Source organism: Glycine max, chromosome 1 (genome assembly GCF_000004515.6).
Source record: "Glycine max cultivar Williams 82 chromosome 1, Glycine_max_v4.0, whole genome shotgun sequence".
NCBI lineage: Eukaryota > Viridiplantae > Streptophyta > Magnoliopsida > Fabales > Fabaceae > Glycine > Glycine max.
Genome location: NC_016088.4, coordinates 57680924 through 57703521, shown reverse-complemented (window position 1 = coordinate 57703521; position 22598 = coordinate 57680924). Strand labels below are relative to the sequence as shown.

General features: G+C 33.7%; 3 protein-coding genes, 1 non-coding gene and 1 pseudogene across 5 annotated transcripts; 1 reads left to right on the top strand and 4 right to left on the bottom strand.

The window, feature by feature from the left end:
• Positions 1–202: 202 nt before the first annotated feature.
• TRNAN-GUU (transfer RNA asparagine (anticodon GUU)) lies at positions 203–276 on the bottom strand. Its single transcript has one exon. It is a non-coding gene; the product is annotated as a tRNA-Asn (tRNA).
• A 2297-nt stretch (positions 277–2573) lies between these two features.
• Positions 2574–4017, top strand: LOC100776283 (dual-specificity RNA methyltransferase RlmN). Its single transcript, XM_014777529.3, is given in 8 exon segments — positions 2574–2594; positions 2668–2761; positions 2764–2847; positions 2850–2878; positions 2959–3128; positions 3210–3291; positions 3293–3310; positions 3569–4017. Coding segments are annotated over 7 exon segments (705 nt in total). The 5' UTR covers positions 2574–2594; positions 2668–2679; the 3' UTR covers positions 3809–4017.
• A 364-nt stretch (positions 4018–4381) lies between these two features.
• On the bottom strand, positions 4382–6549 carry LOC100819584 (bcl-2-associated transcription factor 1). The gene is made up of 4 exons (XM_003517549.5): positions 6413–6549; positions 6180–6330; positions 5638–5698; positions 4382–5345 (listed from the first exon to the last, which is right to left on the bottom strand). The coding sequence occupies exons 1-4, from the start codon at positions 6469–6471 to the stop codon at positions 4867–4869; spliced, it is 750 nt and encodes a 249-aa protein (XP_003517597.1). The 5' UTR covers positions 6472–6549; the 3' UTR covers positions 4382–4866.
• A 970-nt stretch (positions 6550–7519) lies between these two features.
• Positions 7520–11866, bottom strand: LOC100775740 (DNA polymerase kappa-like; annotated as a pseudogene).
• A 1812-nt stretch (positions 11867–13678) lies between these two features.
• On the bottom strand, positions 13679–21684 carry LOC100775191 (TATA element modulatory factor). 2 transcript variants are annotated; one of them, XM_003516721.5, is made up of 18 exons: positions 21504–21684; positions 21284–21342; positions 21009–21102; positions 20794–20902; positions 20678–20716; positions 20276–20359; positions 20114–20175; positions 19443–19545; positions 19014–19154; positions 18703–18771; positions 18543–18599; positions 18203–18463; positions 17361–17444; positions 17119–17229; positions 16614–16684; positions 15408–15629; positions 14524–14617; positions 13679–14312 (listed from the first exon to the last, which is right to left on the bottom strand). In XM_003516721.5, the coding sequence occupies exons 2-18, from the start codon at positions 21339–21341 to the stop codon at positions 14010–14012; spliced, it is 1962 nt and encodes a 653-aa protein (XP_003516769.1). In that variant the 5' UTR covers position 21342; positions 21504–21684; the 3' UTR covers positions 13679–14009. The 2 variants fall into 2 exon arrangements, with proteins under 2 accessions (XP_003516769.1, XP_006573902.1); XM_006573839.4 differs by having other exon boundaries at positions 20794–20897.
• Positions 21685–22598: the final 914 nt, after the last annotated feature.

Below are 22598 nucleotides of genomic sequence, written 5' to 3'. Positions count from 1 at the left end.
TACTAACATATATTTAATGCGTGTGAAAAGGAATTTGTTAATGGACCGTGGGTTGTGAAGCTCCATTATTGTTTTGGCATTTGTTTTGATTCTTTGATGGGCTAGTAGAAGTGTAGAACTCCAAAATCTTTTCAACTTTTTACCTATAAAGTTTGATGTTTGACAGTAAGCAAATAAAAAATGCAAAATAATCTACCCAATTCGCTAGAAGAAGGGTTTGAACCTTCGACCTTGTGGTTAACAGCCACACGCTCTAACCAACTGAGCTATTCCAGCTGTTGAAATTTTTTTCCATCTAAAATATTTCTCTCAACTTCTAATCCGCTATCACATCATTATGATTTTATTCATATCTACATTTCACCGATAAAAGTATTATCACATTTACGCAATTGAAAACTACTAGGACTTTTTATTTTCTTTTCTAACTTAAATATCAGAATCAAAGTGTTTTAAATATTTATAATTATCCGAATGAACAAGAAAATGTGGATTCTCTATACAGATAATTTTGATAAAGTTATATGCAGCAGTCAGCATTTGACCGAGCATGAGATTGAGTGTAAAATTGAATGAAAATAGCAGCAGTAAGTGTAACTACTGCAGTAAAGTCAGAATCTGATATATTCATGCATGGGTGATTCTGTGTGGAGAAAGGAGATACTATATTAGAGAATGATCACACATGTCTTGACCATTTCCTTTAACCGACATGTTTCAACTGCCCCCCAACCTGCTATAATTGCCAAACTTACAAGACCAGAGTAGGAATTGTATGATATATTAATGTGTAACTCAAAACCATCTCTTACAAAACATGGAACAAACAGCAAAGCCTAATGCATTCATTGTCATCATCATCATCATCCTAATCCATATTATTTGCCAAGTCCATTCCCGAAACATGGCAACCTCTCCTTCCCCTGCACCAGTGCGCTCCTCTGCTATTTAATTTATTCTTTTTTCTTTTCCGTCTTAATCCTTCTAAATTTCAAAATCATTTTTCAGGCCAGCATTGCCCCTGAAACATATGCGAGGAGCTTGAAGCCACATGAAGAAAGGAAAGCAAATCCAAGGTTAGGTTCATTTCCAGCAACATGTCAAACAAAGTGCAACCAATGCAAGCCTTGTGTGCCAGTCGAGGTGACTATCAAAACAGTGGCAGAGGAAGAGAACGAGTACTATCCCATAGCGTGGAAGTGTATGTGCCAGAGCAACATTTTTTCACCTTAGGCAATTTTATGGCTACCTACCTAGCTAGTTAGTTCACTTTAGTTGCGTTACCAACTTTAATCTCTAAACTAGTTACATTTCAATTTATAACTAGCAACATTAGTCAAAAGGGTTTCTATCGCATAAAATGCAAACATTTCTTACCTTAACAGAGATGAAATGGAACTTGGAACTTGGAACTTGACATATATTGGCATTAGATTCCTCTAATATGGAGCCATGGCGATGCTTCTTTGTAGAATGTGGGGCTATATGTTTGGGCTAGGAAAAGATAGAATTGTATACATCATTATTATCATTATTATTATGTCATCATGGGTCAATGTTATAGAGCGGTCAAACTATAAACATCCACATTAATTAATTTATGGTAAAGAATAGCCAACCCTCTTGGCTTTTGTTATGAGAAGTTCAATTCAGAAATTTTGAGGCCAAGCAAATTCAACAGTAATGATGATGCGTTATGAGGATTATATTAAATTAAGGCCAGTGTGACAAACAATGTCAAGAAATCGATAAAACTATGATCTCCTTATTTCAAATTTGATCTACTGTGTACGACTATTATTATGGAATAAAATAAAAGAGACTGCATGTTTGAATTCACGCTAATAATCTAAAATCATGTTGAAATGCTACTAAATGTAATTTTAAATAAATATTCACGTATTTGATTGAATTGATTTTGAGTTTAAAATTAGTTGAGTTGTGCTAGTTTATTTTTAAAATAAAAACATTCCAACATAAATTATTTTACTTTAAAATCAATTTTGGCAAACGCTGTCCAAAAACACACCTTTGATCCCAGGTCACATTCAAATAGGTCAGAACGCAGCTACCATTTGCTATTGGGATCCGATTCCTCCGAGTTCTTGGAGTTGGTCAGTCCCACTGCCAACAACCTTCAATTCAAACAACCAGATCAGTGGATCGGAACATGTTTTATTTTTAATTCGTTGATTTCTTCAGAAATTAAACCAACTCCATCTTTGGAAACATGTCTCCATTCGAATTAATTTATAAAGGTCTGGTGCTGCATGCGAGCATAATTGGATATCATGTCATGGATTGTATCAGGGAATAGAACTAGCCAAAAACATGGATGAGACCTCACGGATTCATTCCAATCATATAGAAGTATCTCCTCCTCTCTGCGAATGCCAAAAACAAAGATGAAGATTGGGATTGAGAGAAACAAGTTCCCTCCTTGTCCTCTTCGGCCTACTCTCTCTTCCTCTATTCACTCCAAGCTCCTCATCCAGCTCCACCACAATCATGGACCTTTCGTCGACGACACTCATTTGGGCAAATATGCTGCTAATGCTTAGCTTTTCAGAGCTACTTTGTGTATTTCATCTCAGGTAACCATAGCTAGCTTAGCTTTTCTTTTCTTTTTCTTTTTCTATTGCTAATGCTTCCTTTTCTGTTCTGCAGCTTGGATGCAAAATGGGTTGCAATTTCTGTGCCACTGGATCCATGGGATTCAAAAACAACCTATCATCCGGAGAAATTGTGGAACAGCTCGTTCATCACAAATCCGTAATGTTGTCTTCATGGGAATGGGAGAGCCTCTCAACAACTATTCTGCTGTGGTAGAAGCCGTTCGCATCATGACTTGTCATCCAAAAGGATTACCATCTCAACGGTATAAACATAAACACACATATATAGGATAGCCGTTTTTTAGTAAAATCTTAGAATTGGTTTGTTACATTTCTTTAATAGGTTGGCATCATTCATGCTATCAACAAGCTTCATAATGACCTGTCTGGTTTGAACTTGGCTGTCTCACTGCATGCGCCGGCCCAAGACATCCGTTGCCAGATAATGCCTGCTGCTCGTGCTTTCCCTTTGGGAAAACTCATGGATTCACTGCAAGACTATCAAAGTAAAAGGTCATTCATGCTTTCTCTCAACAATTTCTCTCATTTTTTAAGCCATTAATATTAATATTAATATTTCATCCTTAATTATAGTCTGCAGAAAATATTTATTGAATACATAATGCTTGATGGGGTGAACGACGAAGAGCACCATGCTCACCAATTGGGAAAACTGTCAAGAGACATTTCAAGTGGTAAATACTCAACAGCTTCTTCCTTTCTCTATTCAATATTCAATGTCTCTTCCAAGCATTTATGCTCTGCCCCCATAATTCCCATGCCACTCTTTTACTCTAATAAAATGTAGGCAATCGTGAATGAGTAGTTGTTTTTCTCGATAGTTCAGTGCCTCTCTCAGGAAAAAGTTCTTAAAACTAGATCGTCATTCTCTGCTCAGTTACACAATGCTGTTAAGTACTAACGTTTTGCATATGGTCTGAATTTTGAAACAGGTTGTGAACTTAATGCCTTTCAACTCTATTGGTACCTTGAGTCAGTTCAAACCTACCAGTGAGCAGAATGTCTCAAATTTTCATAAAATTCTTTGGGGTACCTATCATATTCGAACAACAGTTCGGAAGCAGATGGGTCAGGACATAAGTGGTGCTTGTGGACAATTGGTGGTGAACATACCTGACAAGTCTCTTGGCAATGCAGTTCCCCTAACGGACATAGAAGATCTTGTTATCTGATATCGTATGGCTTCAATTTAATTCTTGCCCTCGATTTTAATTTTGTTTCCTAGTTTTTCTATTGTTTTTAAGTTTGATTCTATAGAAATTAGAAGTAGATCTGTAGAAGACAAGGTGCACTGGCTGAAATGCAACCAAAAATGCTTTATATGAATGTCTGGATGATATTTTAGATTTTGATAAAATTGAATTTTTAAGAACTGAAGAAAAAAATAAAATCATGTCAGAATATTTTAAAAGTTTAGAAGAATTGATTTTGTATAAAGAGTAAAGTAACTTTAAATTACTTTTGAAAGGTAAATATATGCATAGTTTTTAAAAATTTAGTGAAGCTCATGTCCACAACAATTGTGAAAGAATGTTAGAAATTTCTGACATTCTTTTTTATATACTTTAAAAACTATCATGAAAAGACTCATTAAATGACAAATGAAACTCATTAAAATATATAATTTCAATAAATAAATTTCAACTTATAGTGGAATGTGTTAATGTATTGGAAAGAATATGTCATAGAAAAAATGTGTTGTAAGCATTTCTCATAATTATACTCACCTTAAAAGTTTTAAAATCTACTCGCATAATCTTTTTACTTTCACATATGTGATGTCCATAACCGACGATCAAGTAGATATTTGATCCTAAAATGACTAAATTTTTTTTCCCTAGTTGTAAAGGTCTTTACCTGGTTTGCGTTCATGCAACTGTGAGACTCTCTTTTCCAATTCAGCTCAGCCACATTTATAGTGGTATGTACATAAATTGACCAAAATAAAAATCAGACATGTAGATAATTTGCAAACTAGAAATTGTCTAAAACAAGCAAAAATGCTTTATTGCAATTGCAAATTGCTCTGTCCTCCATTCCAATTTTAAAACCTGCCTGCCTCAATTGAATCCAGTTTGCATCTTCTAAAACTGACAGTTGTTCTGCTCAACATCCCTGGCATGTTGAAAATGGTGATAACTTGATATATTGTAAGAGACGAACTCAGCAACTTAGAGCAGTGCATGCTTATAATAAATTACACATGCATGATATTGGCTGCTGTTAGCTATTATGAAGCCAAGAGTGCTTCCAGCTTTGCAATCTGGTCATCCTCATTCTGTGGAATGGGATCCTTATTTACCTCTTGATACAAATCATGCTTCCACTTCTCAGAACGATAACCTCGTCTTCCATTAAATTTATCTCTTCCCTTGTAACTGTCATTGCCCCCATACCTTCTTCCTCTCCTAGCTTCACCCTTGTCATCTGCAAAATGCTTCTCAGGTCTATCCAAATGCTGTGGATTGCTGTTTCTTTCCTCCTTCTGGCTTGACTTTACAGCAGCCACATTAGCATCACCCGAATCCACTACAATCTTCTTCTCTCTAAATGCAGGTCTTTTCCTCGACCTTTCAGTAAAACCATCTCTTCTCTGGAAAGTATTATCATCCAGTTTAGCTTGTGATTTCTCATTTCTCTGCTCTCTACCATGACTTGTCTGTTCCATTTCATTAAGCTGTTTCTTTGTGTCCTTCCACCATCCACGCTCTTGAATAAAAACAAACTAATTAGATTATATTCTGTGAACAACTAAGTTGTTATGTGTAATATTTCCATTTGATGGTTCAAAATTATAAAATCAAATAATTTTGTTTCTCAACCACATTTGATAACAAAATGACTAAAACACAATATAACTGAAAAACCATTTTTTCTTGCACAAAATGAAAGGAATGTTGCACTTGTGTGACTAGACTCAATACACAAATCATGCATACACAGGATTCCCAACACAACATGAAGACAAAATACATATCCAAAATAATAAATGGAAACTCACCACTGGCTTTCCTTGAAACAGAGCTTAGGCCAACCTGCCCAGTGCCATCTCGTTCATCGTGCTGTTATAAAACATGCATAGGCAAGCCTAAGGTGGTTATGTATATACAGAGTCACTTGAAGGCATGGTGCTGAACACGAACCCCACTACACCACCCCCAAAAATATAGATTGCATACAACGAATAAAAATGAAGCATGCAAATTTTTTTAAAATCTCTTGTTGAATTAAGACATTTTCTTTCATTCAAGTGACTATAAATACTCCAAGTCCTTACAAATAAGAGCCTGTAAGAACTAAGAACCATTTTCAACAATGATTAATGGAGAAGAGTTTATACATTGAGCTCAATAATCAACTATGCATGCAGTAACCGACTGACCCTCCAAGTAAAGACTAAAGATGATTAATTGTATGCAACCCAAAGAAAATATAATAACTGACCTTAAAACAAAGCTAAGGTTTTTCATTCTGCCAAGCAAGCTGTTAAATTAAAAGGGCAAAAAACTAATAATAGTGATAAACAATTGGTATGCATAAGACCTGAAAATAAGAGAGAGATGATGGAAGTTGAATAGGATCATTTGGTTTGTTGTGCTTAGAGAAAGGAGCTTCATTTTGAACATTAGTTCTACTCATCACTCTCTCTCTTTCTTCTTTTCCATATTCATCCCTTCTATATCTCTTGTTGGGGCTACAAATAAAGAAGAAAGACAAATGAAACGAAATTCGGTCCTAAACAGAAAAGTTTAGAAGAAAAGAGTGACCTCACTCACTCTGAACCGAATCTAGAATGGCGTCGCTTGGAATCGGAATCGGAGTGACGATCATACATTCTGATCTCTGAGTCTTAGGTTTGTTTTCTCTTCACTTCACCTCCCTGCCCTCTTTTTATCCGCACCACACGCACTCTGTTTTTCAATATCAATATTAAATTTAATCAATATATTTAAAATTTTAATAAAATGAATCAGAAAGTAACAAAGTTTTATACGATTTAAAAAATAATTAATTTTATTTTATTGTATAATATGTTATAAAAATATAAGTATTACTGGAGTTTAGATTTACATTTTCAAAAATGTTGAAATAGGTATACAATACAATATGTTCGTGTTGCTTTCAAGTTTTGAAAATAGAATTATATTTAAAAATTACTCCCCAACACATATTTTGAATACCATTCTCACAAATTTACGTGAGTTTAGTTGCACGATGAAATGACAAAAATTACGTAAAATACATGAAAAAAAAATGAAAGCGATAAAGTGTTATTCTACAATGATTTTCAAAACATAACTGAGTTCCTTTTACCACGCTACAACTCTAAACACTAGCTTGTGCTCATGAATTCAATCCGTTTGATGGTTAAGAAACATGGTACAAGACAACACAAATATAAGTGATAAAGGGACACACATCCATGGCCTACTTTCTCTCACATTCATACCTTCCTCTCTTGCACTCATTTTTCTCCTTTCTTCGCTCCAAAGTTGTCTCAAGTCATCTCATTTTTTTTGCTTTTCCCAGATCTTTAATTTTCATAATGTAATTATTTTTTGTACCTTACGGAAATTACTTTCTATAATGTATCGGCAGTATTGGATAACCAAGAATGCTAGGTGGATACTGGATGTAAAATCCCAGCAAGACGACCATCAATACTCTTGCAACGGTGCACTGTTTCAAAAATTCCCTTTTTCTTTCATTTTTAACCAGTCTCTTCAATTCAACTTGGAGGTAGTGTATAATTTAGATAAATGTTATTTGTACAATTTGTATAACTAAGAAAATTTTGAGATATAATAAATATAGTGGAGAGAAATACACCGAAAATAATATCACATCTCTATAACTTAAAGCAGATTTTGAACGGATATCATTACTCACGGGACATGTCACGTGAATGAAAATATTAAATACAACCTAAACTACAAGGTTTTATATTACAACCTAAATTACAAGTAAATGAATTTATTATTTTATACATGTTACAAGGAAAAATAACATGCATATTATACAATAACTGACAAATCGAGTTATTCAGTACATTATGAGCTTTTATTACTTTTTAACAAAAAAATAATCAATAGGTGTGTATAACTGCCTTCTTTCTGCGACAACTTTTGCTTCTTGGATTTGCTTTGTCTAGTGATTCCATCCTTCTGACACCGACTGAATGAACATATATTAATCACATTACGATTACGTTAAAGAACTCCTTAAGCAAAAATGAGAAGACACACTTGCATTCTGTCAATTCCTATGTTGGAATCGTAAAAGGTAAAGCAAATTGTACAAGATAAATATTGTACCTTTGACTCGGAACAGATGTTTGGTGAATTCTAGATTCTTCCTTTTGAAGCTTTTCGGCAAGATGAAAATCAGAGTGCTCCAATCTTTCCGCAACAAAACTTGGAGGCAGTTCTATTCCACAAAGTGAACATTTGTAGTCATTCAACCACAACATTGTCTTCTCCTGACAGCAAGAATCAAGTCTCTCATCCTCCAGGAGATTAGATCCATTCTTCACATTTATGCCTTCAAACTTCCCCTGGTAAGAAGTTGATCCCAGTACTTCTGTAAATCCATTGTAGTGAGAACTTGTAGCATCGTTACTAGATGTTTGCACCTGGTAAATACGGCAGAAAGCATAAATAGAAGCAACAGGAAAATGCTCCTCAATCGATTTCTGAATCCAGTTATATATCTGCTACATGGGAAAACAAGTGGGAAGAGAGAGAAAGAGAGACCTCCTCTACACAATCACTTTTCTGGACAATGCAGCTTTGGTAGTCTACATCTGACAAATGATTACCGTCAAAAGGATCTCTCCAATCAAGTTGACTTGTCTGCCAACTGTCAATGGACAGATCAGTTTCTGAATTACTGACAAAGTCATGATCTGCAACATCTGGAAAAGAACTACAATTTCTATTGACATCTCCCGAAGTAATGAAATTGGTAATGGTCTTCTGTGTAGGATCAGACTAAGCACTACGCTTGTCTCCATTGAACTGTGATACTCTAAGGCCTGACACAAATAAGGCACAAATGTGAACTCTCATAGTCCATCTGTAAGCAATAAGCACCTTCTTATCTAGGCCTTGAGCACCATCTTGATAAATGTCAATAATAATAAACCTAACAGAAACGCATACCTATCAATCTTACTGAAATAGGAAGTTCAGTTTGTAGCAACTTTTTGGCATGCTTCAAAATATCCTCACTTGAGCTGATGTACTTCTGTAATGTCACAGCTCCAGTTCGAACCTATAGGTTGTGCATTTATTAGCACTTGCAAGAAAAGTATGGTGGGACAGTAAATTGTAGGGAGACAATAAAACATACTAAAGAAACTTAACAAAAATCAAGAAAAATCAACAAATCATAATATCCTTGTGGTCAAGTACGTTGCTCTTCAACAACAACAGGTGACTTTAGCTCAACAAATCATAATTTTTTTTTCTTCAATCAAGTTTTATATTCAGAGGTGACAAACCAACTAAACTGTTCTCGACCAGTATTAGGAAAATATTAAGAGAAAACAGTGTCAAGTCATCAATAACTAGTAATACCTCAAAAGATGCAGTTTTTAGTTTAAGAGTCAATGTTCGCCCACACAGACCCTCTTTTTGCATGTCGGCTGATAGCATTTCAGCAAGCTCCTCTGCAAACATAAGCTTTGCATGGTTCATATGCTGATGACTGATGAGTAAATATACCGAAAGTCTTATCTAATTCAGAAACTCAGCATGTCATAGTCAACTGCTAAACTTTTTAAAAAGCCATGCATGTGCAATGAATTTAAGGCTGCAATCCAAACCATTTGAATCCCAGATATTTGAGTTTCAATAAAGAGGTCCGTACTAGAAATCCTAAGTAATTGACTAGAGCTTATGATGACTACACTGAAAATATGAAATCCAAGAAATTTCCTTGAAAGATAAACAATAATAGACAAGACAGATACCCATTTTTTTATGCAACAGCACTTCATCCTTGGTGGCAGAAAACGTTCTTTCGTTACTAATACTTTTCCGAAATCTTACTTGGCTGTCTGCCCAAGACCTAAACCAACAGAGCAAAAGAAATCTGCAGAAAATTGACAAAATGACATGTTATTAAAGGACCCAAAATTAATTTGGGACAGAACATATGATCAAAACACAAATTATGGTCAGAAATCCTAAATTACAAACTTAACAAATAGTAGCTGTACAAAGCAGAAGATAGAATTTTCAAAATAGATGTTAAAACGATAAAAATAAAAATAAAAAACTTGTACGAAGTTCAGCTGAATTGCCGTGTGAATGTCGAAATCTACAGGGTAGTAAATTTAACTTGCATATTAGTTTTTCACATTAATAAAGAAAGCAGCAACACCTGAACAGATGGTGATACGTATCTAAAAGAAGGAAAAGGATAAAGAAGCTAAGTATAAAGGTAAATTTTGGAATAATATTCTCTGCTGCTCTCTTTATTCCTTAATGTTTATATAATAGTCTGTATACAAGATATTTGAGTTTGTTATAACTGTATTTTGGTATCTCAGCTAATGAAATCAACACGTGAAGAATAAGAGGTTGAGAAGCAGCTTCTAGAATGGAGTCAAGGTCTCATACGAAGTCCTTCAGGTAAATGGGTTTGTGGGTCACCCTTTTGGGCCTGCTAGTGCTGTTATCCTTGCTGTTATGTGTTGCCCTGTTCTGTGAAGTGCTATCAGATGGCTAACCTGCTGTTGACTGAGAGAAGAGTGCACAAAGGTAGCTACTTTTCCCAAGCATCTGCTCACATGTGTTAATTCCGAAAACTCGCTTCAAAATATTTTCAGTGACCTTACCAATGCCCCCAATCTGTCAATATCATTCATCATTATTAATCACAAAAGCACCTTTATAATGAAAAATGCATATAAAACAGTCCGGCAACCCACATCTAGGAGAAAACCAATAATTTGGAATCAGAAAACCTCAATAATTGATGAAATCAGTATACAATAAACACAGGCACACCTTTCTGATAGGAAGGGAGGATACAAAGGTCATAACAGCCATGCGGTCATTTGGCAAAACATACTCTCCATTTGGCTTGTTTATGTCTGAAAAACCTATATGAGAATAAAATGTCGATATTATAAAGCCAAAGCATGGAATTTCCCAGGAAGATAAAACAATAATTTCATCTCTACTACAGGGGTTAGTATCTTAAATGTAAAATGATAAGGTGCTTTAAAGCTTCTACTTCAACAAATGGGCTTATAACATAGCTATGGGAAAGATGTTAGGCAGATAGTACCCAGAACCTTAGCAAGTAAGCGATTTGGTGCCACTCCAGCACTGCATGTGAGACCAGTCTCTTCATTAACACCAGCTCTGAGTTCTTGGACAATCTACATATTCCAAATTTACAAAATCAAGAGATGTAATACATTAAAGGTATTTCATTGTTAAACTAATCCAAAGCATGCGCCAACTTACTTCTTCACTTTTGACATTCCTTTCTCTGCAAACTTCAGTTATATCAAGGTATGCTTCATCCAGGCTACCAGCAATGAAATTGGGATCATACCTCCGAAAAACTAACAATAATAAGTTCATATTATGCCAATATCAGTAATTAAAAGGAAAAGTTGCAATACAAAATCAATCACAAACAGCAAGAATACCTTTTCTAGTCAAATCACTGTAATAATTATACTTGTTGAAATCTGTTGGGACAAAGATTAATTCTGGACATAGCTTACGTGCAATGAAGCCAGGCATGGCAGCTCGAAACCCAAATTTCCGTGCCTATGTAAAGACCAAATGAGGATCAGGAATTCCATGATTCAAATATCCAGCAGATAATACTGAAACAATGTCAAGGTCATAGTAAACCTCATAGTTGGCAGTGGATATCATGGACATGCTCCCAACAGCCATAGGCTTGCCCTTCAATGTAGGGTTACTTAAAGTCTCAACTGCAGCATAGAAAGCATCCATATCTACATGTAGCCAAATCCTTGAAAGATCACGCGAAGATTCCAGCTCAACAATTCTACTATCAGCAACCTGTCACTGAATTCGCATGTTGGTAAAAAGAGAAACCTTTTGATAATGGGCCAAGTCAGCTTGTGAGAGGCTTGCACACTGAATTCGCATGTTGTCAATTTTCTGTTTAATAAACGCTTCTTTGCGTTCCTCGTTTTGAAAATATTTGGATCCTTTGCTCATTTCATAAACTACCCTTTGAACTTTCTCCTTGTCAACCCCTTCCATTCCTTAAGCAATAGAATAGCAAATTTTATTCATTCAAGCACTGTGGTAAGATTGCCATCGACGATCGTCTTCGGTTCTCTTTTCCCCCGCGCTCCCTTTATTTATTTAACTTTTACGCTCATTATTTTTAGCATAATTCTTTAATTGATTGATTGTGTTATTATCAATATATAAAAATTAAACTCATATCTAATCTAATACACCTTAGTTTGACTACATAAGCATTTAGAAAAAAAAAATGGGTGGTGAAATGAATCAAATTGCATGAAACATGTCATGCATGGACTTCCAAAATAAAATTGGCTCAACCAACCAGTCTATGCTAGACATTACATCAAATTTCATAAAATCTCCATGACATTTTTATATTCAAGAGAAATTTAAAATATATAGTAAAAATTCACGTCACAGAGAATTAAAATTTTAAATACTAAGATAAAATATGTGTATATATTAAACTTTATTACTTTGATTGTTGAATATTTTCATATAGATAAAAAATTTGTAATTATATGATCTTATAGTAAACATTTTATATTTTAAAAAATATATATTAATTATATTAAATTTATTTAATGACGTATTAAATAATTTTAAAATTTATAAAAAAAAGTTGTCAGTTTGATTTACTCAACTAGAATTTTAAATTTAAAGATTGGATTGATAATATTTAGTATGTACAATGAGTCCTTACAAAGAAATATTTTATCAAATATTATTCTTGTAATAACTTGTTTATTTATATACGTTATCCTATCATGTTCCTAACTGAGTTCCTCCCGAACGATAAAAATTACCAATATAAAATATTTAATTTAATTCTATAATTTAAAAAAATTGAAGGGAACCAGGCTCCCCCTTGCCTCCCTTGGACTTGTACCTGTACCTACCCATAATGAGCCTATTTGCTTAAGTTTTTTTTTTCTTAAAAAAAAAACTTAAGTAATTTTATGTTTGTCTATTTTTTTTAAGAAATAAATCCAATTCCATTCTTAAAAATAATCTTTTAAATTAGTTTTTTTATAATCATTTTTTTAAGTTTAAAAAAAAGTTTAAATTTACACTGAAGTATAATTCAAAAATAATAATAAAATTTTTAACGTTGATGAAATAATAAATAAATAACAATGTACCAAAAAAATAAATGAAAAATAACTTCATACAAATAACAAAAAGTAACTAAAATAAAATATTTTAGTCACATAGTAAATTATTATAGCATAACAAAAGATATTTTATATTTTATGATAATATGATATTTTCTAATCATGTCTTCAAAAATAAAGATAGAAAGATGTGTACGAACGAAATATCTAACCACAAGAATAAAGAAAATGATTGAATAAGAAAACTCTTGAACATTTAACCATCTCAAATATGTCGATATTAATAATAACTCATTATTTCGATGAATAATTTTTTCGGATTGAAGATTATGTAAACAATTACTCAAAATATCACTTCTCAGATTCCATTGTGGAATAAGATATTTTTTACCTATCCTTCTCATGTCTTGTTATTAGAATGGTATAACATTTTTATAATAAAACTTTGCTTATCTTTTTTCAAAATTTTGTGTTCTATAAATATGTTAATAATATTTTACTATTTGTTAGGATTTTCAATCATTTTTTAATTATATCATTTTAAATATTCCCCTAAAACCAGGTTAAACTCAACATACGATTCGTTAATAAATTACAATCTTAAAGATATTACAGATTTACATAAGCACGAAATAGAATGAATATACAGTCACAGAAACCATAAGTAAGCAAATAGTGACATAAGAACTGACATGCGACTAATCTTATTAGGCTTTGGCAAGCACAGGCAAGAAGTGCGGATGCAAACTATTCAACTTAAGCGATGAGGGTTATAATATATAAACTACCACAACATGCAGGTAATCAATATATGGTCGTATGGCACATGGTTCCATTTTCTCCCCTCAACAAAACAAATTGTAAAATTCTATTAAGCTCTCCTTTCCAATTTTACATCATGACCCTGCCTCAACAATCAGCCAAATATACAAAGCACCTAAGATGACCCACACCGGTAACCATAATAAGTATCACACAAGGAGCAGTTAGTTCATTGAACTTGTATATCAGGAAGGAACCAATACCATCTTCGTTTGTAAGTCCCTCAAAATCTGAGCTGAAAAAATCAAAAGCTCAACCATTTCGAGCCCTGCTGCAGAAACAGTATCCATCTTCTCATCACTGCATTCCTGATGCCCTGTGTCACTGCCCACATTGTATCCAATATAACTAATATCTGCCTCAGCCGACCAACTGGTGGGTAAGGAGCTGCCAAGAGCAGTCCTTAAAAGTTCTGCCTCATGAATAACGTCATTAAGGATTTCTGAAACACCGGAAATTGTACCTTCCGAAATCACAGACTCCGTGGCCTAAATACCATATCAAGCAGGCAACCCATGTTAACACATTTTAGCTTTCAAAATTCAAAAACTAAACAGGATAAGGTTTCTTGTTATTCCATGCTAGCAGTAGCAGCTGACGTTAAACAATTTCTATTTATGACCCCAAAGTATGCAATCCCACATAAGGACCCCTCTTCCCCCGGTCTCTCTCAAATATAAAACAAAATAGTATTGATACCTTTAAAAGAGAGAGACGAAGCCTATGAATTGATGAAGTTAAACGCTCCATGCTTTCCATGCTTTCCTTTAAAGTTGCATTTTCAATCTTCATTCTGATAAACATAAGTGAACTATAAGTAAACAGAAGGCTGAAAAGAAACACCATATATCATGGGGGTATCTTCAAACAGATCAAATACAGCTGACATGGTTTAAAGTTTAAACTATCCCACAAACCATAAGGGGTTAATTGAGCAGAGTAAGACAGGATCTTTCGTTCGACAAATCAAAGTTTATGGTAGGACACAATGTAACAGCACAGAGAATACACTAGAGAAATAGGATGATTGAAAAGGTGTGTGATGTATTATTTGCTAAAGAAACTGCAGGGAATAGAGTCTTCCCTTACACCAGAGCACTGCTCCTTACAGAGAAAACCCAATTCTCTGACAAACAAAAAGCATGATTCCCCTCACTCTCTCTCCTTTCCCCCATATAACTGAATTCTCACACGAGTCACACGCACACCCCACTAACTGCCTAAACATGATCATTCCCATTCTGCCCCTTTTTTCCTCTCCTAGTATAAACTTTCCAAACTTTGGGCTTAGGCATCAGCTTACTCGAGCCCATACTCCTATCCAAAGCCTCATCAGTTTAGGACCCCCCTCACCTCCCAAAGGTGAATTAAATTTGCAAACAGCTTTTTTTTTCTAAACAAACAGCTGAAATCTAGGGAAATAATCTTTCCCGAACAAGAGTTTGAACTGAAAGGCTTTTTGTACCATGAACTAAGGTATCATCCCTCTACCTTAAAATTTTCATTACTAAAAAAAATCCAGCCACAATCATCCATCGATGGAATAAAATCAGAAAAAACAAACTCCTAAAATTACCACATGCCTTGCAAAATCCATACTGCTGGATCGATGATTGAAAATTTTCCCTTCATTATTTGAACTACTGTCCACTTCATTTCCACTAACATCCAGTGGACCAATCCATCGTCTCAAATACGATTTCTTCAGTAAGTTCTTTAAAGTTCCATCTCTTTCACGAGTAACAAGCTGTCTATCTCCAGTGTTGACCACACCTTTCCCTTGTTTAGGTTCATGACCGAATTTTCTGCACATGCATTAGAATGAAATTTGTATTATTCAAAATGACATTCCATAGTAATGAAGGAGAAACTTTTGAGCTAGCAGGAGAAAGAAACACAAATAAGGGGAGGGATAAAATTCAAGTGACTGCTGATGAATGATTAAGAATCCAATTGGTGGTAAAAAAACAAGTAAAATCATTTAAGAGCAAGATTAAAGGAAGAGACATGGGTGTATTAATATTTATTGCATAAATATATTCTATTACTTTGTTTGACATGCAATACAAAAATTAATATTTTATTAAACCTTCAAGACTGAAAAAGAAATACCAACAGAGTGCCAGAAGTGGTGGTGTTGGAAGGACAATCAAAATCAATTAGACATCATGAAGATTTTGTAATTTATATGGCAATAAGTTTCAGGAAAAAAATAGAACACACCTTTGAACATCAAACTTTAGTATCTAAAAGGTACCTAGTGTTACTTAAAACCCAAAAAAAGAAAATAGTAGACTTGTGTAGTATTTCAGTTCTTCACATGCCATCCAGTTGTTAATCATGAAGAGTTGAAGACAATAAAAATCATTAACTTAGTATTTTACCCAACTTTTTTTTTTTTGAGTTTCTCCTCTCCTAAAGTGGAGAAGCTGAGACATACCTTCTTTTTAATGAACAAAAGCCCAAAAAATAGAACTTCTACAGAAGCTAAATAGAGGAGCATCTATTGTTAAGGAAAGGGAAAGTCCAAAAAAGTTAGGTCAAATACTACCTTAGAAGATATACTTATGAAAAAATTAGACAACAAAGCATGTTACTGCAACTTTATCCTTGAATTAAAAATTGACACAAGAAACAGAACTATAAAAATACTACTTTTTTCTATGCAAATTTTATTGAAGAAAACAGACACATGCTTTGGAAAAAATTCACTCCAAAATAACAGAGTAACTGAGTAAAAATATACAACAATATTGAATTAGTAACCATCATCATAAAAGTAATCATACTCCAGAAGTAATTGATGCTCCTGCTTCAATTGAGCCAATTCCATAAGAGCTTTCACCTTTTCATTAGTAACCTGAAGTAAAAAAAAAAAAAGCAAACAAAAAACTAGTTGTAAACAATGGATAATATCAAGGATCCTTGCACATGTGGATGTGGTTCTAAAATATTAATATATTATTGCTCTGACCCACAATTCAGAGGCACTGACGTTATTTCTAACATACTATTTTATATATCTTGAAGAGGAGCATCAGCATAGCTTCATTGATGAAGAATTTGAATAGAAAAAATTACAAAAGAAAATAACATAGAAGAACATAGTAACCATCAATCCAGATATTGCAAACATACAAACTAACATTCTTCTCAGACCAACATAGTCATATAGTATACTTAGCAGTTAGCACAACCATAAACCATTTTCTAAACCCAGCAGCACCAAGCTACAAGCATCTCAGTATTTGCAGTGTTTCAAGAGTCTGAAACAATGATGTGACAGACAAGTACCTGCAACAAGTTCCTTTGAAGTTCTTCAGTTTTTCCTTGAAGGGCCGAATTCACATTTCTCTCCAATAGATGTCTTTCCTCCTGCTGTGATAAAAGCAATAATGCAGCAACCTGAAATATAAAGCATGGTAAACATCAGAAAGCTAGATTGCAATAAATTGGAAGCACAAATACTTTGATTAGTGATGAGAAAAAGAAACTAAATACATGAGTTTTAATAAATGTGAAGACAGTATAAACACCTTCTCTTGCAATGCCATTGCTAAAACATCAGATGGATCACCTTTTACACCAGCATCTGCTGACAGTGCACTAGGACTATTCCTCTGTGAAAGAGTAATGGAAAAAGTTAATGAATTCCAAGGATTGCATCTTTTAAACGTCAACAAAAATCAGTGAAATACAGCCAGAGTGCCAGACTCTAATCTAGGCTCACTTAAGGCATTTATGTTGCAGCTCAAAGTTATCAGAACACTTTTATAAGAGCACTGCCATTATTATACAATCGTAATTAACTCATCTAAATTAAACAAATAAAGAATAAAATCCTCCTCATAAGCGTTTTATTAAACAGTAATGTATATTACTGATAGAATACATTGTAAAAGCTCTAGGAAAACGCATTGCATTTTTTGTTATCAGGCTGGCCTGTTTTCAGCTTGGAAGTAATCAGGTGGGCATGAAAGTAATGCATCTGCCCAAATATCACTTGAAGATGTGCTGGCCACGTTATGCTCAAAAGCGACTAGCCCAATTTCAGTTTAACAATGATTAGACTGGAAGAAGAAAAAAACTAATTTTCCTAGGATGTTCTGTCATTCTTTTCCCTCTACTTCTCTTCTTTTTGGTCCTCTGTTTTATTTGTAATTGGAATACTATTAATATTTTCAATTCTCAATCATGTAAATCTTCAAGAAAAGTATGCTATTGTTATCTGTAATTTTGAATAATATTAAATAAGTCACTATGCACTATCTTTAGCTCTACAAGCAATCAATTGCTATAAGTGCACTATTTGCATCTAACAAAAATGAGATGTCCCTTTGTAAAAGGGATGCAGTACTAGCATCATAGAGTTTCAAACCTTGGACTCTGAGACAGGTTTAGCTTGAGGGCTTATATGTAAATCTGCACATTCAGACTCTTCTGGTTCTGCATCTCTTTGAGGGGTCAAATTCGGTACAGTACTCAGATCAAAACTCCAGACTTTTTCATCAATTGCATTGATTATGGATTTAATACTGGATTCTCCATCACCAAGTAAATTCATAATTTCATCCCTACACTTAGAATGATAATGTTTCAAGTCTGCTATGCTATTCTCAATCACTTTGTCCATAGAAATCTGCAAATGAGTCATCAGAATCCAGAATAAACAAATGTATTAAAATGACTTTTTTCTATCAAATTTTGAAAGCCCTCACTTGTTTGTTTTCTAATGCATTGACTCTCTTCTTCAAATGATTTTCAATTTCCAAGCCCTAAAGCATGCAAAACAGATAAAGAATGACTGATAGTTGGAAGGAAGGAAAAAAGGTTAACAAGGCAGCAATAAGCTCTGATAACAGACAAATTATATCATACCACCCTTAGTTTATTTTGAAGATAATCCATGGAATTCCTCAATCTCTCCAGCTGTTCTTCTAATGCACTCTGTCTGAGAAATTGTTATTCAGAATATGTACAGAACATAGAATCTCAAAACAATAATTTCCCAAGTATGTAACAACAGTACTGTCATCACAGATATACATAGCATGCCAAATCTAACTAGGTTCAAAAGGATGGGGTGAGTTTTAGCAGGTGTCATACTGGACACCATACCAAATAACCAGCAAAGGAACACATCACCTGATAATCAAGGAAAGGGAATATCAGGGTCTTTGAAATCTTACAATGTATTTAGAGGTGGAAGCATCATTGAAACTCCACACCTCCTCAGAGTCACCCAAAAGACATGCACATTTCTCATTCCAACTCATATCTTCAAATTCTTTCAGAGAATGTTGCCTGATCTGAAAGAACTTATTAATTACCTGAAAATTCATAAAAATATAAAGAGAAAGGCCAAAACAGAAGTTAAAAAAAAATGAGTCATGTATTTAAGATCCATTAAATGCCACAGCAAATATTTTTGTTATATATTGCATAACGATGAAATTAATAGGAAATATGCAGGAAAACTTGTTTTTGGATTATTACTTCTGTATGCTAAGAAATCATTGGATAAGCTTTGTAATGAATGACAAAGGAAATGAAAAATGAAAGATAGAGAGTCACAGAAGGGGGAAGAGAGTGAAAGAGGGAGAGAGCTGGAACACTACCTTCATGCAATTTTCATTTTGCTTCATATGTACTGCTTGATCAATCTGCAGAGCATCATTAAATTCCTTTAGCTTAAGACAATCTGAGGTGAGCTCCTCTACCCTGTGATTGCAAGTAAAATCAAAAAAAGTTTTCCCAGGTAAACCGTATCCTCCATGTCATAAAAAACAAGATAATACAAAACGGCGGTATAGGTTATCCTATAATATGCCCATAAGTTTCAACCATTCAATCTTGCTTAGGAAATTACCATGTAGAAAAATAATTAACATCTCTAATAGAGAGCTCATATGGCCCTCCATATAAAGAAGTGGAGTACAAGAATAGGTGTTGAAGTTTTGGAAATCAATTCTAAAGAGAACATACATAGTTGCAAGCAAAATTTCAACAGAAAGTGAGAAAAAGTCAAACACATCTCTTCCATTGACCATAGTTGTTATAATTCTTGGGTGGATCTCAGTATATTTATCCTATAGCTTCTTTGTTACACCAAACATAATCAAGCTACAAGTGCATCATGTCATCATCATTATTTACTTGGAATTAGATGGAATAAAAACAGGATCTTTTCTGGGACCTCCTAAGCCACCTATCTTTCTATTTCATCTTTCTTTGGTAATTTGTTGACATTGATAATCATGCACTAAAATGACAGAAAGATTGAGCATACCTCTTATGGATGCCATTTATTTGTTGCAACATTGTCTCCTCCTTTTCTTTGGCCTTCTCAGCCTGTTAGTATCAAGGAGAATTTTGAAAAACATCAACTACAACCAAACTAAGAAGTATTGAAAATGATATTTTTTTTAATCAAAATGGAAACTATTGTAACCTCAATTATTGCTTGATCCCTTTCAGAGAAAGCAGCAGCCACGCAACCTTGGAAAAATTTAACCTGCTTCTCAGCTTCCATATTCTGCAAATATAAATTTGGAGTCAATAGTAACATTATTCCTCATGTTAACTCTTTCAACAAGCTCTAGAATTTGCACAATCAATTTATAAATTGGATTAAGAACTCTTCACATCATGTTCTCACCATAATCCATTATAAAATTTTCAAGTAAAGCATAAAAAATTTTCAGACGAATAAATGTACAAAGTAATATCGCTTTGTAATTTTGCATCCAACAACTCTCCACAAGTTGCTAAAGCTGGATAACAGATAGCCGATGCAATATCTATGCTAGAGTGAAACAAAATAATGGGTGAGGAGAGATAGAGAGAGAGAGACCTTTGAAACCTCAGCGCTGTGTAGATCTGCCAGTTGACCCTGAATACAATAAAGTAAGTTTGTTAACAAAATAGAAGGAAATTTTAAGCAACAAAGACAAAAAATCAATAACTAACTTTAATTCTGTATGCCTCAGAAAGCTCCTCTTGTAGATTTAGATTTTCTCTTGTGCAAGCAGCCAACTTCTTTTTCAAACTCTCAATCTCCTGCTCCAATCCAGCTGTCCTAATTAACCATGGATTTCAATATAGTGAGATACTCTTTGTTGGGCTTAAGATGATAGATACTCATTGTATGTAGATTGCATAAGAGTAGGAAAATAAACAGATACCTTTGAAAATGCATTCGGGTAGCCACAGCAAGATAGCCAGGCCCAGCTTGCTGCATGCATAACTGTTCAATATCTTTGCGTAATTCATCACGCTCTACAAAATTACATACTCTGTAAGTTTAATGCGTGTAATAAATGACTTCAATGCCAAATGAAATTTTACAAGAGACAATAGTCAATCAAATCAACATCAGTCTATTGTTCTTACTAAACCTACAACTAACTATTGTAAGAGAGTTAAATTAACTTGTACAGGAAAAGAAGAATGAACATACCCTGTTCCAATTGTTGTATACGAGCCAACAATGATTCATCATCTGTACTCTCTGCCATTCTGGAACAAAAAACACCATCAAAACCCAGAGCTTGCAAAGCAGTATAAAGATTCACATAGAGAATGAAACCAAATGTAAAGCACTAAGATTGCAGTTAACAAATCAGCTTATACTACCACCCCCACCCCCACCCCCGAAATCAAATTAAAACAAAACGAACCTTATTGGGACAAAATCAATATATAACTATGCGTTGCGTACGAAAAATGAGATGGAATTGGAAGAGCAAGATTGTTCAATTCAATGAGAAGGAAGGAGCCGATAAGCAGCAATTCGAATGCTTTCTGAATCGATGAAGGGTTTCCGTAGCAAAGCAAATGGGAAATACGCATTAAGCCCGTTTAACATAATTTATTTTATTTATTTTCTTACAAGAAACTCCAAAATAAGAGTGCAATAACTTAACCCTGTTGAGTAATCTTTTCAATAGTGAATTTCTTTTTATTGGTAATTAAACCGTGAAGTATAAATTAAGGGAGGGGGATGCAAAAGTGAGTTTTGGTAATTAAACATTTTTCATATATCATTAACTTATGACAAGTAAGTTCACATAAATATTATTTATATATAACATTATAAGTATCTTAATTTAGGTATTGTAATTTTTTAATTTAAAATCACGTATTTATGAAATACTAGGTTTTTTTAAGCATTATGTAATATAAGTATTTTATTTATAAAATACTATTTACTATTGACCAAAATTTATAAAAAAATAACAATTTTGTGAATCTAGTATTTTATTTAATGATCTCACGATTTCATACTGTTTAATAAAATTTAATCAATAGCATAAAATATATTAAAATAAATGTTTAAAGGGGTGTTCTTAATACTCATCTTCGTCGAATTAAATAATGGTTGAAACCAGCAGAAGTTTCATTTAAGATAAATGTTAGTTGATGGATCTATTAGTGGGATATTTGGAGAATGAGAAAAGTGATAATTTTATTAATATGGTGTGTCATGATTGTTAGATAAGTATGTGATTATGGAAAAACATATGTTAAAAGAGATCAATTCTTTAAATAAACCGTAATATCTTAAAAGATTGATCATTAGCTTTTGACCCAAGAATATCTTGGTTCAAAACAAAAAAATAATAATTTTGTTTTAGTTACCATTTGGACATTTGATATGAAAGCTTCTTAATTGCGGCTGAAAGATAAAAGTTTATTTATGTGTGTCTTTAAAAGTTGTTGTGAACTTGGTATTTGTAAAGCCTATATAGATAGTTGTCATTCTAATTAAACTT